Source organism: Dendropsophus ebraccatus, chromosome 1 (genome assembly GCF_027789765.1).
Source record: "Dendropsophus ebraccatus isolate aDenEbr1 chromosome 1, aDenEbr1.pat, whole genome shotgun sequence".
In the NCBI taxonomy this organism is placed as follows: domain Eukaryota; kingdom Metazoa; phylum Chordata; class Amphibia; order Anura; family Hylidae; genus Dendropsophus; species Dendropsophus ebraccatus.
Genome location: NC_091454.1, coordinates 47,071,009 through 47,087,095, shown reverse-complemented (window position 1 = coordinate 47,087,095; position 16,087 = coordinate 47,071,009). Strand labels below are relative to the sequence as shown.

The 16,087-nt window shown below is 40.7% G+C and overlaps 1 protein-coding gene across 2 annotated transcripts in view; it reads right to left on the bottom strand.

The window, feature by feature from the left end:
* Positions 1-10,154: 10,154 nt before the first annotated feature.
* LOC138792682 (A disintegrin and metalloproteinase with thrombospondin motifs 2-like) overlaps positions 10,155-16,087 on the bottom strand; it is a 219,319-nt gene continuing 213,386 nt past the window's right edge. For both annotated transcript variants that reach the window (XM_069970389.1, XM_069970396.1), the window contains one exon: positions 10,155-10,918. In XM_069970389.1, coding sequence (XP_069826490.1) covers positions 10,491-10,918 — 428 coding nt within the window. In that variant the 3' untranslated portion in view covers positions 10,155-10,490. The remainder of the gene's footprint in view (positions 10,919-16,087) is intronic.

Sequence of the window (16,087 nt, the reverse complement as noted above, 5' to 3'; positions counted from 1 at the left end):
AATGCTGTATATAACCAGGCTCTGTATAACACTGCCAATGTTCTATATAACCATGCTCTGTATAGTCTGATCACATGACATCTCAGTTTGGCTGTTAGGTATTTAAGATGTTAATTTTTTTTAGTTTATTTCTAATGTGCATCAGCTACAGTTTACATAAACAGTGCAGAACTGTTGGGGTATATAGGGCTCCTGGTGATTACCCGTTAAACAAATAAACAAGAGCATAAACTGGCCTCCTGGGCACACTGACACCGTATACCCAGGCAGCACACCTTCTTTAGGCCCCTGGCTCCCTCGCAGTCACTGGCATCTTCTCTTCCCTGCTTCTAGGTCTTATTCATATTCAACCCCTTGGCGCAAAGAAGCCAGGAAAGACGCTTCCTGCAGGATGCACAGAAGCAGAATGACATTATTGTATGCCTATGTTTTCCAAAGGAAGAGGTGCTTCAGCCTTCGTGTGGCCTCAGACATGAAGATGCATGTGGCTTAGTGGACTAAGTGACAGAGCCAATGGCTCATCAAACCGTCAAAACTTGCAATTGAGTGCCATTCTTAACTGTGGGTCCTTAGGAAATGCTTTAAGTTAAAATCAGCATTCAACCATGGAAATTTTTTTTAAAGTCGGCTGTCCAAGCAGCAAGGGTGTTTGGATATGTTTATATGGGGGGGGGGGGGGGAATTATACTTACCCAGTCTGCACCATGACCCACCATGCACCTCTTCTTCCTCCTTCCTGTGATGTGCCATGTGGACCAGAACTAAACACCTATAGCAGAGACCAGCACTTGGGAATACAGCATTGGGGAACAGGTTTGGCTAAAGGGGTTATCCAGCGCTACAAAAACATGGCCACTTTCCCCCTACTGTTGTTTCCAGATTGGGTGGGGTTTTGAAACTCAGTTCCATTGAAGTACATGGAGCTTAATTGCAAACTGCACCTGAACTGGAGACAACAGTAGGGGGAAAAGTGGCCATGTTTTTGTAGCGCTGGATAACCCCTTTAAGTAAACTGCTTTGTTATTTTCAATGAAAGGGTTTTTTCAGGCAATATGGATAAATGGGCTATCCAAAGCATAGATCATCAGTCACTAAACAGGAACTGAGCTGCAGCTACACTGCCACCACTTTAAACTAAAGAAGACAAGCTGATTGGTACAGGTGTCGGCACCGTGCCGATCAGTGACATCTCATCCGTCAACTTTGCCTGGAAAACCCCTAGGAGGTGCAAAGATGGTGTGCAACTGTGTCAATTAACCACGGACAGTAAAGCTCTTTTTATATTTTCTTACATGGACTGGGTATACAGTATTAGAAATAAAAAAAATAACTCTTAGGCTTCCAAAAATATTTTATAATGTATTTTGCTGTAGTCATAAAAGATTTGTGTAGGACATGTGCATCAAAAAATACATATGGTTTACATGTGGTACATGAGTTTTCAATAAAAGCAGGTCTGCAAACAAACAAAAAAAAAGGAAAAGCCATATGTGTTATGGTAGTGGTGCCTCTCCAATACTTTCCCTTCGGGAGCCAGAGATTGTGAGTAAACTCAGAAGAAAGCAATCACCCCTAAATGACCTTTTTTAAGCTGGAATTGCACATATCTCTTCGATGGTGTTTTTTATACAGTGTTTCTTAGTGAGGCAGAAACACAGTAGTTGAATAATAGTTTTACAAATCAGGCAGAAAATGTTTGGATTTTTGGTTTCAGCACTCTGGAATAGCAATATTTTGGCATCATTAGGACAGGCTATAATTTCTACATGTAGCTTGTGCGCTACATATATGTATATTGTAGTATGTTTTACTATATGTTGTGACGCATATGGGTATACCAAATATGTATGGGTCATATGATTGTATACAATTATACTGTATATATAGTTTTTTTATACACATTTTAACAAAATTGTAGTACATTTGCAGTGTTAAATCTGGTCCAGTGCATTTTATTTTTGCTTTTTTTTTGCCTTCTCATTTAAGCAGCATTTTGGGAGTCTGAAATGTTTTTATTAAAATTCCATAGGAATCTTCTTATCTGGGTCTTCTTATCTGGAATTTTTGTTTGACTGCTGTGCTAAAGATCATAGAATAAGGGTGGTTCATAGACATTCAACTTTTGATCTATTTCACATTGTAGTTGTCACGGTAAAGTATGTTGTATGCTTTGAAGAGGATTGGTAGGTATTTGCTTCAGAAAATGCACAGGACAATCTAATAATTGATTCAATGTTGTAGGCCTCTTCATAATTCAGTCAATCAAAAAAGGCAATGTAACTGGAATGTGAGAAAACAGCCTAACGGTATGTTCACACACATTGGAGTTTTATTGCGTTAAATTAAATGATGAAGTAATGTAATGAAAACACAATGTGAAGGCATGTGTGAACATAACCTTATGGGTACAAACACACTTGACGTATTTGCTGCGTGAATCAGATTTAAAAATAAGCAGGCAAAACGCAGGTTGGCTTTATACAATTGTTCTGTGTTAAAATACGCAATTGCGTATTTTTGAAGCATGAAGCTACATGCGTTTTTCGCACAGGTTGTTAACAACTGATGCTTTGCTAACAACAAGCTTCACGCTTCAAAAATACGCAATTGCGTATTTTAAAGCAGAACAATTGTATAAAGCCAACCTGCGTTTTGCCTGCTTATTTTTAAGACTGATTCACGCAGCAAATACGTCAAGTGGGTTTGTACCCTATAGCAGTATTGGTTCAAGGCCTGTATTTATTTTTGTTCCCATTGGTTTAAAATTACATTTGGTACTCATGCCTCCATCTGCTGTCTACTGTACAGACTCCATCTAGTGGCTGACTTTGCCTTTATGTATTTTGTCCCTCTACTGTTACCATCCCTCCTCAGTTGAAGTGATGCCCTCAGGGATAAGGAACCCCATTACCTCCCACTGCTGAAGTGAAGAGACTGATTTGTTCATCCTCCCATGTGGCAGCATTGCTGGTAAGCTCAGGGAGTCACCTGTAATATCTCTAGCCACAGCTGCCAATATCCACAGACTTTCATATTCAGTTGCAGCTAGGCGCACTCTTATGTAGTTTTACCATAGACTGGCCCCCTTTCGTTATATACATATGTGTACATGTAGGTTATGTGTCAGACATTTTGTGATTTTACTGTTTTGTATTTCTTGTATAGAAACAAATGTTTATTTATGTTTTCTCACTGTTGTTTTACAGTTTCACCATTTCCTATGATTCAATAAAGTCTTCATTATACAGTCTCACTCATTGAAGAATAGGTGGTTTACTGTACATACGCCACAAGGGCAACATGTAGCCAGGACAGAACAGTACTGTATGTTCACATAGTCAGGCATTAAACCCCTTAAGAACAGAGCCTGAAATGGCCTTAAGGACAGAGACAAATTTTATGAATATGACCAGTGTCACTTTATTCATTAATAACTTCGGGATGCTTTTACCTATCCGGCTGATTCTGAGATTGTTTTCTCGTGACATATTGTACTTTACATTTCTGGTAAAATGGAGTCGATACTCATAACAAATCTTTATGAAAAACACCAAAATAACGTGAAAAATTGTAAAATTTTAATATTTCATTTTCACACCATATTGTTCCACATTTGTGCCCATCACCAGTGGGGTCCATATGCTCACTACACCCCTTGTTACATTCCCTGAGGGGTGTAGTTTCCATAATGGAGTCACTTGTGGGGGGGTTCAACTGTCTTGGCAACACAGCGGCCTTTTAAATGCAACATGGCCCCTCGAAATCCATTCCAGCCAAATCCAGCCTCAAAAAGCCAAATGGCGCTCCTTCCCATTGGAGGCTTACCCTGCAAACGCATGGCGCTTTATGTCCACATGTGGGGTATTTCCGTACTCAGGGGAAATTGCTCTACACATTTAGTGTTTTTTTTATCTTTTAACCCCTTGTGAAAATGAAAAAAATCAAGACAAGATCAATGATTTAGTGTAAAAATTAAACATTTTTTTTACACTAAATGTTGGTCTACCCTTGATTTTTTCCTTTTCCACAAGGGGTTAAAAAAGAAAGTGAACACAAAACGTGTAGGGTAATTTCCCCTGAGTACAAAAATACCCCACATGTGGATGTGCCATATGCCAAGAGGGCAAGCCACCAAAGGGACAGAGCGCCATTCAGAGGCTGGAATGGAGGATGGAGGCCATGTCGCAATTAAAAAGCTCCTGTGCTGCCGGGACAGTAAAAACCCCCCACATTATGGAAACTACACCCCATAAGGAAACCAACAAGGGGTACAGTGAGCATATGGACCCCACTGGTGACGGGCACATAAGTGGAACATGTGCCATGAAAATAAAAAATACATTTTTTTAAAATTTTCACGGCCTAAATGTGGCCGTCACCAGGGGGCCATATCCCCGCTGCCCCCTCGTTAGATTTCTTAAGGGGTGTAGTTTCCAGAATGGGGTCACTTGTGGGGGGTTTCTACTGTCCTGGCCGCACAGAGGCTTTGTAATTGCATCATGATATCCTCTAATGGGAATGGCGGCTATACCTATTTAGCTGGGGAAAAGGGACAATTCTAATTTATTTGGGGATATTAGGCCAATTATTAGTTTATAAGGTTGAAAATTACAGGTGTCCATCAAATTCAACCTGTGTTGATCCAGAGGAAGGCAAAAAACCCTTGTGAGGCAGACGACAGTAGCCTCATCACAGGGGAAAAATTCCTTCCCGACTCCATAATGGCGATCAGAATAATCCCTGGATCAACGTGATCCCTGAAATAGGAATAAGGGACAGAATTTAGATAATGTAGAACCCCAATGACGTGTGGTGCGCCTTGAGGCGATCCAGTATGCAGAGCCGGGGTGATCAGGACAGGTGTCACAATGGAACATGGTGTCCTTCCTGATCCCCCTGTTACGCCACATTCTGCACTTCTTCTGGGGTCTCCTGTTTTCCAGTGTGGCGGACGTCACCTGGAAAATGTTGTCCTGGTGCGATACGGGGTCCTTCATATCCAGAAGCGCTGGGTCCGCTACATGGCTGCTAAATATTAGGGCTTTATTACTGCTTCTGATATTTTCGGATCCTGCCGCAAGCTACAGTAGCTCAGGCAGCGAGGGACCGGAAGAGGGGGTGCTGGTATAAAAGTTATCCCCGTACAGGTGGTAACCTTTATCCAGCAGTGGGAAGATCAGTTCCCGAACGATCTTCCCACTTTCTCGGAGGATGGGGGGGCATCTGGGGGCTGGATTCGGGTGTCCCTTCCTTCATACACTCTAAGGGTACGTGCACACTGCGGAATGGCGAAGGATAACCCTTTGTGCATTCCGCAGCTGGCACCCACCGGCGGACTGATGCAGGCACGCGTCTCCGCTCGTGTCACACTCCATTATATGCACGTGCGGATTCCGCCCTCTGTCCAAAGAATTAACGTGTTCATTCTTTGGACGGACGACGGAATTCGCCCGTGCATAGAATGGTCTATGACACAAGTGGAGACACGTGCCCGCATCAGTCCGCCGGCGGGTGCCAGCTGCGGAATGCACAAAGGGTTATCCTTCGCCATTCCGCAGTGTGCACGTACCCTAAATCTGTAAGTGTACGCTGAGGTACGCTCACAGAGTTTGTAGAATTTCACGCCATACCGTGATCTCTTATTGGGACGGTACTGGCGTAAAAGACGTGTCTGGGGGGCAGCGTACGCTACGCTACCCCTCAGACACGTCACTGGATGATGAGGATGATGAGGATGAATGGAGCAAAGAAGGATCCCCCCCATTCATCCTCACTGGCTGTTTCGGTGTTGGAGGCAATAATAGCGTATGCGTCCGACACCGAAAACACCCTGGGGGCCATCTTTAAACGGGGACTAGTATATGGGGTATGTAAATGTGTAATTTAGAGTAGTGTAAAACTTTATTCCATGTAGTGTGGTGTAGTGTAGTGTTTTTTACGTGTTTTTTTGACAGTAAGAAAAAATATCCCTACGCCAAAAAAGGAGCTGCTGATAAATGCCGCACTTATGTGCGGCACTTATCAGCAGACAGTGGCGGTAGGATATAGGGGGGAAAAACGCCTCTACGCCAAAAAGGAGGAGTTGCTGATCAGCGGCGCACTTACGTGCAATGCTGATCAGCACTCAGCGGCGTTAGGGCGCAAAAAAAGAAAAAAAAATTGAAAAAAAAAAAAATCTTTTTAACCCAAAGCAACTGGCAGGGGGCAGTAGAGCGACGCTGCCGGAGATGGCCGAGACCCGCCGAACCCGAGGACCCGAACGTTTCCGAAGATTTCCGACGCTGGACGACCGAACCCGGAAGTGAAGCGAAGAAGACGCGAGGACGGCGCGGACCGCAGATCTTCGCTTCGGACGCCCAGATCAGGTGAGTATGGTACACCTGCACCACACACACCTGTTCTAGGTAGCTGAGGGGTGCAGAATCCGACAAAACTGTTTTTTTTACAGTTTGATCGCCATGATGGGCCGGCCGGTACTGGCCGGTCTATCACGGCGATCGTGGGGGTGGCATCGGCGCCATCTTCCCGGAGCACAGTAATGGTGATTGGTGCTATCTCGGACAGCACCAATCGCCATTGCTTTCCGGGTCACCGATGACCCGGAAAGCTGTTTTTAGCTGCTATATGCTGATCTGTATTGATCAGCATATAGCAGCGATCGTCGGCACGGGAGGGGTTAATCACCCCGCGTGCCGATGGGCAGAGATGGCCTGCTATACATTATCACACACAGCGGTCGGGGAAACATCGGGCGTAAGTATATGCCCGTTTGCGTTAAAGCCCACCCTGCGGGGGCGTATACTTACGCCTGATGTCGTTAAGGGGTTAATTGCAATTTATGAAAACAAAGCCAGTAATGTTTTTGAATAGAGGAGAAATCCCAATATTCCCTTTATGACCTGTCCTCCAATTATAATCGGTTCCTGCGTTTGGTTTCAATAATTGCAATTAAACACCTTGTGTGAACACTCTCTTAAAGAAATTACTATATGCAATGAGATCTACCTAAAGGTAAATTACTTGCAATGCAGTTGTTAACTGTGTACTGAAATACATCGAAACCACATGCTTCACTGGTACAATCACATGGACAAAAACTATTGCGAAACCATTGCAACTGGCATTTTACCATGTGGTTCTCCGCCACAATACACACAACCACATGGCTAGATTGGGTATGCACACCCAGAGGATGTGTTCTCAAGTTTGTGTTAGAGAACTGTAGAAAAAGAACATCGCAAAAAAAGCATTTGTTTTTTTAGATTTTTGTAATTGGGTTTATTAGGCAAATAATGCCATTATTTGCATTCAAAAATACTTTCCCAGCCCCCCCCCCTCTCTCTCATTCACTGCTCATTATCACGAAATCTTGACTCTTTTACATCAGTCGAGCCCTGTCTAGCCTATGTAAAACAAAGTATTACACAGCGGGACCTGAGTGAAAGCGGTATTCAGAGGTCAGAGAGGTCAATGCTGACTTCAGAGGAGATAGTTCGGTGATGTAGCTGTAAATTAACTCTTTGTTGTCCTGTTTTGGTGCCTCATCTCCCTCCACACCTCCCTTCTCTGTAAGAGAACCATGAAGACAGGGGAGAGAGCTTCAAATTGCTTTTTCATGATAAAAATGCATTTTTCAGCTAATAAACCCCATATACAAAGTTTCTTAAAATCGCCTGTACTATTGATTTCTGCAAAAAAATTTAAACAACAGTGACACTTTAAATGTCCTTTCTATTGGGTTTGGCACTTTCTATTATAAATCTTAGCTCTTGCTACAAAGAACCTACCAAAAATATCTCTTACAGCACCACGTTCTTTGTGGTAACTTAATTTATGTGCTTTGTCTTCCGTTTTAAGCATATTTATTGATCAAGAAGAGTGGATCAATAAATAACAACACACAGATTTTATGGCAATAGAAAAGTATTTCATTACATCTTTCTTAACAAAGCAGATCTGGCATTCATCAAATCATGTCCCAAATTAAAGGGGTTGTCTTGTTTTGACAATTCCTTATCCCCTAGAGTATACATAGTTCATAGAAATGGATCCCCCTATTTGGGCCTTTTTTTCCTTCATGGGAGTACCAATTCTTGGACTGCAGCACCATTCTTTTATTATTAGGTACCCATTCATTTGACAGGCCATATATAATGCTACATATAATCTGTATCAGCTACACTGCACTACATTAAATGAGTTTTCAATAAGCTAGCATTGCACTGGCCTTTGGAGCATGTTGTATGTTCTATAGACACTTTCAATTTTATTGTCAGTGCTTCTTGTGTTCTCAGACTGGGTCACATGACGGTTCTTGATTTTTTTATACGGAGGAGACCAGGGGCTGAAAAATACCTTGTGGGTTTCACAGTGGCTTTGTTGCCCTTCGGGGCTTCAGTCCCGAGATCAAATCCTAACCAAGGACACTATCCACAAGCACCATTAATCCTAATCTGGCTGTTTACACGCACATAGTTCCCTTACTTACCTTTTTTTCCTCCAAAATAGTCAAAAATGTTTACTAAAGAATCTATATGTATGAAAATGTATACTGTATGCACTTACTTAGTCATCTTGCTAACAACTGAGTCAGTAGAAGGAGCAGGTATGACAGTAGCTGTGCAGAGGTCTGTGAGTAGTGGTTATGGAAGGTGTACTGGAAGGAGTCTTTAGCAGGGACAGGGCAGTACTGGATGGATCTCAGAGCAGAGACTAGAGCCTAAGCTCTAGGCATGCTGGGTACTACAGGAGAGGATGAAGTGAAAGTGATGAAGTAAACATATAGAACAGAACTATGCATAGCTGTAACACTGCAGGAGAAGAAAAAGTAGCCATTTACCTGCTATATATTGGATATTTTAGGTTTTTTTTTTGTATATTCATAAATCCTGGAAAACCCCTGCAGTGTTGGTAACATATACAATCTTGCTAGGAACTTTTTAGCTTTCATAAAGACATCAAAAATTTTGATCAGTAGCTTTTAGATGTTTACACCCTTACCCATCGCTGTAAGACACAGGTAGGAGTGCAGGACACGAGAAGGTTTAATAGGCTTACATTAGGGTCCATTTACACTGAAAGATTATCTGCCAGAGATTTGAAGCCAAAGCCAGAAACAGACTATAAACACAGATCAGGTCATAAAGGAAAGCCTTAGATTTCTTTTCAAATCCATTCCTGGCTTTGGCTTCACATTTTTTGGCAGATAATCTGTCAGATAATCTTTCTGTGTAAACGGACCCTTATGGTGTGTTTACACAGAGAGATTTATCTGACAGATTTTGGCAACCAAAGCCAGGAGTGGATTTGAAAAGAGGAGAAATCTCAGGCTTTCTTTTATGACCAATTCTCTGTTTATAGTCTGTTCCTGGCTTTGGCTTCAAAGATCTGCCAGATAAATCTGTGTAAACGCAGCATAAGGGCCCTATTCCACAGTAACGATAATCAGCCGAATCGGCCCCATTTGGCCCGATTCGGCCGATTATCGTTCGGTGAAATAGAGAGAACGATCAGCCGATGATCGTGTCATCCACTGATCGTTCATTTAGGGCCAGACCTAAAATCATTGTTCCCCCACGCGCATCGATACGGTTGAATAGCGGTGCGCGGCGGGCGTCCGACGATTTCAGAAGTGCAGCATCATACATTACCACTTCTTCTGCGCTGTCTTCCTCCCTGGGTCCCGCGCGCTCTATCTTCTGAATGGCCGGTCAGCTGACGGAGCGCTCAGCCAATCACAGGCCGGGACCGCCGCGGCCTGTGATTGGCTGAGTGTGGCCTGTCAGCTGACCGGCCATTCTGAAGATAGAGCGCGCGGGACCCGGGGATGAAGACAGCGCAGAGAAGAAGCCCTGCAGGTAATGTATGATGCTGTAAGGGCTGCAAGGACATCGGACATCACTCAACGATCATCGGGCCGTGGAATAGGCCCAGTAAACGAGCGGCGATCTAGCAGATCGCCGCTCATTTACATAGTTGATCGGGCCCTCCTTGGCCCGTGGATAAGGACCCTTAGTGTCTGCCTCAGTCACATGCAGAGAGCTGGGAAGAATGTGCTTAGAACGCATTTCTTCACTCTTTCTAGCAAAAGTGAGTGGCCATTATCACTGTAAAAAACATTTAGTATGAGAAAATGAGAGCAGCACATACAATGATTCCATTGCAAAATGTTCTAATTGTATATTATTACAAACAGTAATGGATATGATTTACACTTTTACATGAACACGTGACAATAGCATTATTGTAGTAAATGTAGACAAACTGATTGTGATTAGAAAAACAGCACCAGAAGCATCTGTAAACAATGTTACCCTTGAAGATCACTGTACGTTTGTTACTGTTCTAGGAAATACCAATCTATGTCCTGAAAATGTTACCTGCAACCTGCAATATGCATTGCAAATTTATAACACAGTAATGTCAAAAATGCCTTGGACAGTCTAGATCTTGTGTAGCGACATATTCGTTCATTTTCGTAGAAAATGATGTTAAAGAAGCTTCTTTTTAGCTTCTTGTAATTTCTCTGCAATCAGCTGCTGAATCCTCTGGTTTTTAGTCTTTTCATATATATTTCTTCTACGTGGTAAGGGAATAGGAGGGGGAACTTCATTGTCAAGCCTATTTGTCTTGTAGGTGACATCTACTCTGTTGGTATCTTGCAGACTGTCGCTCGCATTTCTAGTAGACATCTGTGTGCTGTAAACAGGGGTGTGTGACACAGTAGATGGGATGCTTGGTGGAGTTGGACTTGCTGGTGGCGGAGTTTCAATGGTATGATTTCTTATATTAATGTTACTTGAGTTCTGAGATGAATTGCAGGCCTTACAGCACAGTCTGCTATATCCCCGCATTGAGCAATATCGAGAAAGCACTTCCAAACGACAGAACACAGATTTATCCCCAAGGCAGTTTTCTTCTAAAAGAGACAAAAAATATACATTTTATTCACTATAACTCAGAAAGATTATTGCTGCACTTGTCTAGCAAAGTATATATATATATATATATATATATATATATATATATATAAAGCTGCTCCCTGCTCCCACTTCCTGTATTTCATCCAAGCGCTGCAGTTGTCATAGACAAACATGTATTGACAACAAGCAGAGAAGCAGGAACAGTGACACCTAGTGGCCAGTGTTAGAACATTCAATTACACAAAGAAAACATTTTTTTTAATAAAGTGAATTATAAATATGTTTAGATATTGATTCCTGTGCCCAAATATGCAACAATGTTTTATATAAGGACACTGCCACTTTAAGGAGCATCTGTCACTAAAATATAGTTTTTCCATCTTTGAAACAGTCAGTATAGACTTGTATTAGGACTTGTATTAAGGCAGAGGTCCTGAATGGTATCTCTGTAACTTTACAAAACTGCTGCTGTTGAATATTCTTTGGGGACACAATTACTAAAGTTCACACCAGGAAACGGGTGCATACTGTAGCTGCAATCCTTTCAATTATACATTTTTCCCAAGCTTTGTATCTTTTTGCTCTAATAATGTAATCATTTACATATATCATTATTGCATTTACACAAAGTTTCTTTAAATGCCACCATCAAATTCCTCTTGGTGCGTTATTTTTCTCAGTTAGTATATAGGTACATTTTAACCAACCCAGTAGTTCACGTTTACAACTGCAGAGAAGTCTGTGGAGGTGCAGAAACTTCAGTCTCTTGAAGTGGAGAGTGGCAGCCACCATATTAATATATTGAAATTAGCTTTATAGTTCTGACAAAATTGTAAGGCCCCTAAAATGAGCATTTACAGTAGCAGTGAAGGGGATGGGATTTAACACACACCCCGACCCCAACACTGAAAAGATTCAGCAAAAAATCCATACAGAAAACGACCTACGGAACAAATTTCTAATCCACAGCATGTTAATTCTGCTATTCGAAATCCTGCCAATTTAGGGTATGCTCATACTTTTTTAAAGCAAAAATACGGCCATATTTTTACAACAAAGAACGTTGCGTGTACATACCCTTAGTGTAGATTTTACCTATTAACTTAAATGAGAAAGACTAATGAATATAGTCCTTTCATTTCAAATTAGTCTTTAATTTACCTCTGTCTCCAGTTCAAAAAACAAAAAGGAATACTGCCTGAAAACACTGTGGGAAAACCCCTAATCACAATTGAGATTTTTTTTTTTTTAAAGAAATAATGGATATCAAACAGGATTTTCTTTTAACTGTACATAAACATAAACCAGTTTCTGTTTGATAAGTTTCCATCAGGATTCTTTTGACAGCAGAAGTGGGACCACCATGCTTGACACATAGTTAAGTATCTGTTAGTCCTAAGCCTTCTGCCCCTGCCTTTTAAAGGGGTTATCCAGGATTAGAGGAAACATAGCTACTTTTTTGCAAAAACAGCACCACACCTGTCCTCAGGTTGTAAGTAGTATTGCAATTTGGCTCTATTCACTTCAATGGAACTGAGCTGCAAAACCCACACCCAAACTAAGGACATGAGAGGTGTTGTTTCTGGAAGAAAGTGGCCATGTTTTTCTAAGCCTGGGCAACTCTATAATAATCGGACTGTTGCTGGCAGTAAGAGTAGTTTCTGCTGCAGTGTCGGTCTATGCCAGTTTTTGCTGTACCTGGTTTTGTGTTTCACTGTGAATCCATATAATGGCTTAATTATGTTTTCTAGTCTCTCCTGCATTGGCTGTCTATTTTGTCTGGTTTATATTTTGCCTCTATATGTGTCAGTTAATCATCAAAGATCATCGGGCAGTTTCTTCATGACTGCTGGTTGATTCAACTATGCTGCTCTACCACAAGTGTCATGAGGGCTTGTATGAGGGACAAGTCATTTAAATAATTTCTACCTTTATGCTGATAAGGAGAAAACTGTTGAAAGTGAAGAAATACAGTGAACGAAGACACCAGTGTATAGATTAACAGCTCAGCTCTCTCCTCCCTGTGAAATGACCGCCTTCAAAGTCACAGGGCGAGCCCCGATACCTTTCCCATTCACATCAAAAAGGCTGCTCCTGTCCATTGTTACCCATATCCACAGGGTTTACTGTAAAGAATTGCATTGTTACCCATATCCACAGGGTTTACTGTAAAGAATTGCCTATATAAGACAAGATGGCTACCCCAATAATAACAAGAATAAAAAATAACAAATGAGAAAATATAAACCAATTAGAAAAAAATACATATTTAAGTGTCTGGATGGATTCAGTGAAAAGAAAAAATACCTGCATTCCTTATAACCACAACTCCTTTCTCCAGGGAGGTTTTTATCATATACCCATAATCCAAAACCCATACACAAACTTACATAAATCACAAATATCCCCAATCCACCCAGTTCTCAACTAGTTATCCCTGTCTCAGTACACCTTATACCTATATTCGCTTAGATCGTGGCAGGGTGACTGACTAACGCAGCTTGGTACCCTGGACAAAATCTCTTTTTGTCCTTTATTTGTTATAGCTAGAGATGAGAGAATGTACAGTAATAATGAAGTGAAGTGCTTCGTTATCCCTGCAATCCTCTCATCAGCCTGCCGCCTTTCAACTCACTGGCGCTCCTTCCCGGGTGCTGGGAAAAGCTGGATCCAGTCCTGGGAAACTAGAAGCAGTGTCTCAGGCCTGGATCCAGCTTTTCCTAGCACCCAGGAAGGAGCAGTAGGGAGTTAAAAGGCAGCAGGCTGATGAGCGGATTGCAGAGATAACAAGGCGCCTCCCTTCATTATTACTGTACATTCATTCATCTCTACAATTAGGGAAGCGAGAAACATGTTCAATGCCATAACTAAAGTGCTGTTTGAGGTATGTAATGATTTATGATATTATAATGCAATTCAAAATTAACAGCCAACTCATGCAACATGTACACAAATCATTTAAAGTCATGTGACAAGGTTTCTTTTATAGATAAAAAAAAAACATTTTCAGAATCTTAATAGACAAAATACAATTTTAACAAAGTTTATTTAATGTACTTTCATTTGTAACAATCAAAATACTTTAGAGTAAGGAAAACCATTGTATACAATATTGTGACTTTTATCCCAAAGGTGTTTTCCCACAATAACATACCATTGCCTTACTACCTAAAACTAATATCCCTGAAACGCTGAGAGTGCATATAGGCTAAAGTCAAAAAAGGGCAAAGGCGGTCTTTCTTTGAAATCTTAAGCAAGATTAAAGTTGTTGTTTTTTTGTTTTACAGTTTGGATATCTGATAGATATTAGGTAATGTGGATATGGGTGGAAATGTTAAATGCATAAGTAAACTGATTTCAAAGCTAATTGTGTAGAATACACTCAAAGGGGGAGATTTATCAAAAGGTGTAAAATTTAGACTGGTGCAAACTGCCCACAGCAACCAATCAATCAAAATTGCTGTGGGCAGTTTGCACCAGTCTAAATTTTACACCTTTTGATAAATCTCCCCCTAAATGTTTAGCACCCTTTGGTAATTTTAGCCAAGCATTATTTTAAAATCTTTTAGCCACGGTTACTTTTAAAGTTTTACAACATGTTAACAGTCAAACATATAACAATTGAATATCACTTTGTATATATGTCTATTTAACAGTATTAAGAGCCAGTGCAAAACCATGCACATTAAATTCACATTGTCAGGAGAATTCACAAAAGCGAAATGGTTACACACTATAGTAAGAACGTGTCTGATTGCTCCATGGTTAATAATATTCCTTAGAACAGTTTAATACATCATATATATTTTACTTCACTTAAATATACAAAACAAACTTCAATATCCGTATCTCAAATTCCACTTTCAGTGCATTATATTATATACAGAACAAGTCTAAAATTACAGGTACACAATGTAGCATTTTCATTGTTAGAAAATAACTTTCAACAGTCCTTGTCACTCACTCACATACAACAGAGTGCACCTTAGAAGAATTCATATTTGTTGGACTGCTGTATGAATGTTAATAAAAGTTTATTACGGTGTCTTGAAACACAACAGTATTAAAATAGTTGTTTCACAATTATATGGATGTCATTAGAAATCTCAGTTTTAGAGACTTGGTGCACCCATGCTTTGCCTTGCTGGCTGTTAATTAGAATGGCCGGCATGGGATTCCCTGTAGGGTAAATGTCTGGACAGATTCTCCAGAGGTTCTTTGTTAAAAGGGTTTTGTTTTTGTGGGACTTGTTTTAAGGAAAACAGTGTTTATTGTTAAAAAATTCAAGTTTTATTGACTTCTTAATGTTTAAGAATACAGTTTCCGTTCTAGAACACCTGGTTAACTGATGCAGCATTTAAAAAAAAAAAATGTAATTTATATATATAATAGAGGATACATACTAGATGCAGTGTTGTTAAAAAGAAAACAGACATAAAACGTGATTTCTGATCTGACCCGAGTAGATCCATAATTTATGAAGAAATAAATTAAAATTTAGGTTTGTTATTTAGGTTATATTTACATAATATCAGTGGTTTGATCAGAGATGAGACAGCTCTGCAGTTCCCAACATGAACATTAGACCCATGCAGCCATGTTGCCCTGTACTGCTGCCACTCAAGGAAGTCGAGTGGTATGAAAAAAAGTATACATAACTTATACTGAGGTTATATTGCAAAAATAATAATATAAACTATTAATGCAATGTATTAACAACAAAAAAAAACACTCTCCAGGGTATCCCTTTAACATCTTGGATGATATAACAGTGAAATGCAGTGATTACGTCTCGTGAATACTATAACAGATAAGTGATGTGCCTTTTGGGTGACACAAAAACCTTTACCTGATGGGTAAAGTACAGTATCAACTGTTAATTGGCTCACAAACAGAGGCTTTATCTCAATACATGGGTTAGGAATGAGGAGGTCCCTTAAGTGGTTAAGGAGAGCAGTGAATTTTTTTAAGGCCATGGATTGGTTTGTAGTACGACTAGATTAAATACTTCTGTCAATAATCGTGTACTCAATGCTACAATGCTGTAGTGCAGGGGTCCTCAACTGGCGGACTGCGGTCCAAACTCGGACCGCGGAGGCCAGCTGTCCGGATCCCTGCTGCTAGGTGCCCTCTGTATAGTAACTATGAGCGCTTATTTCTACCGT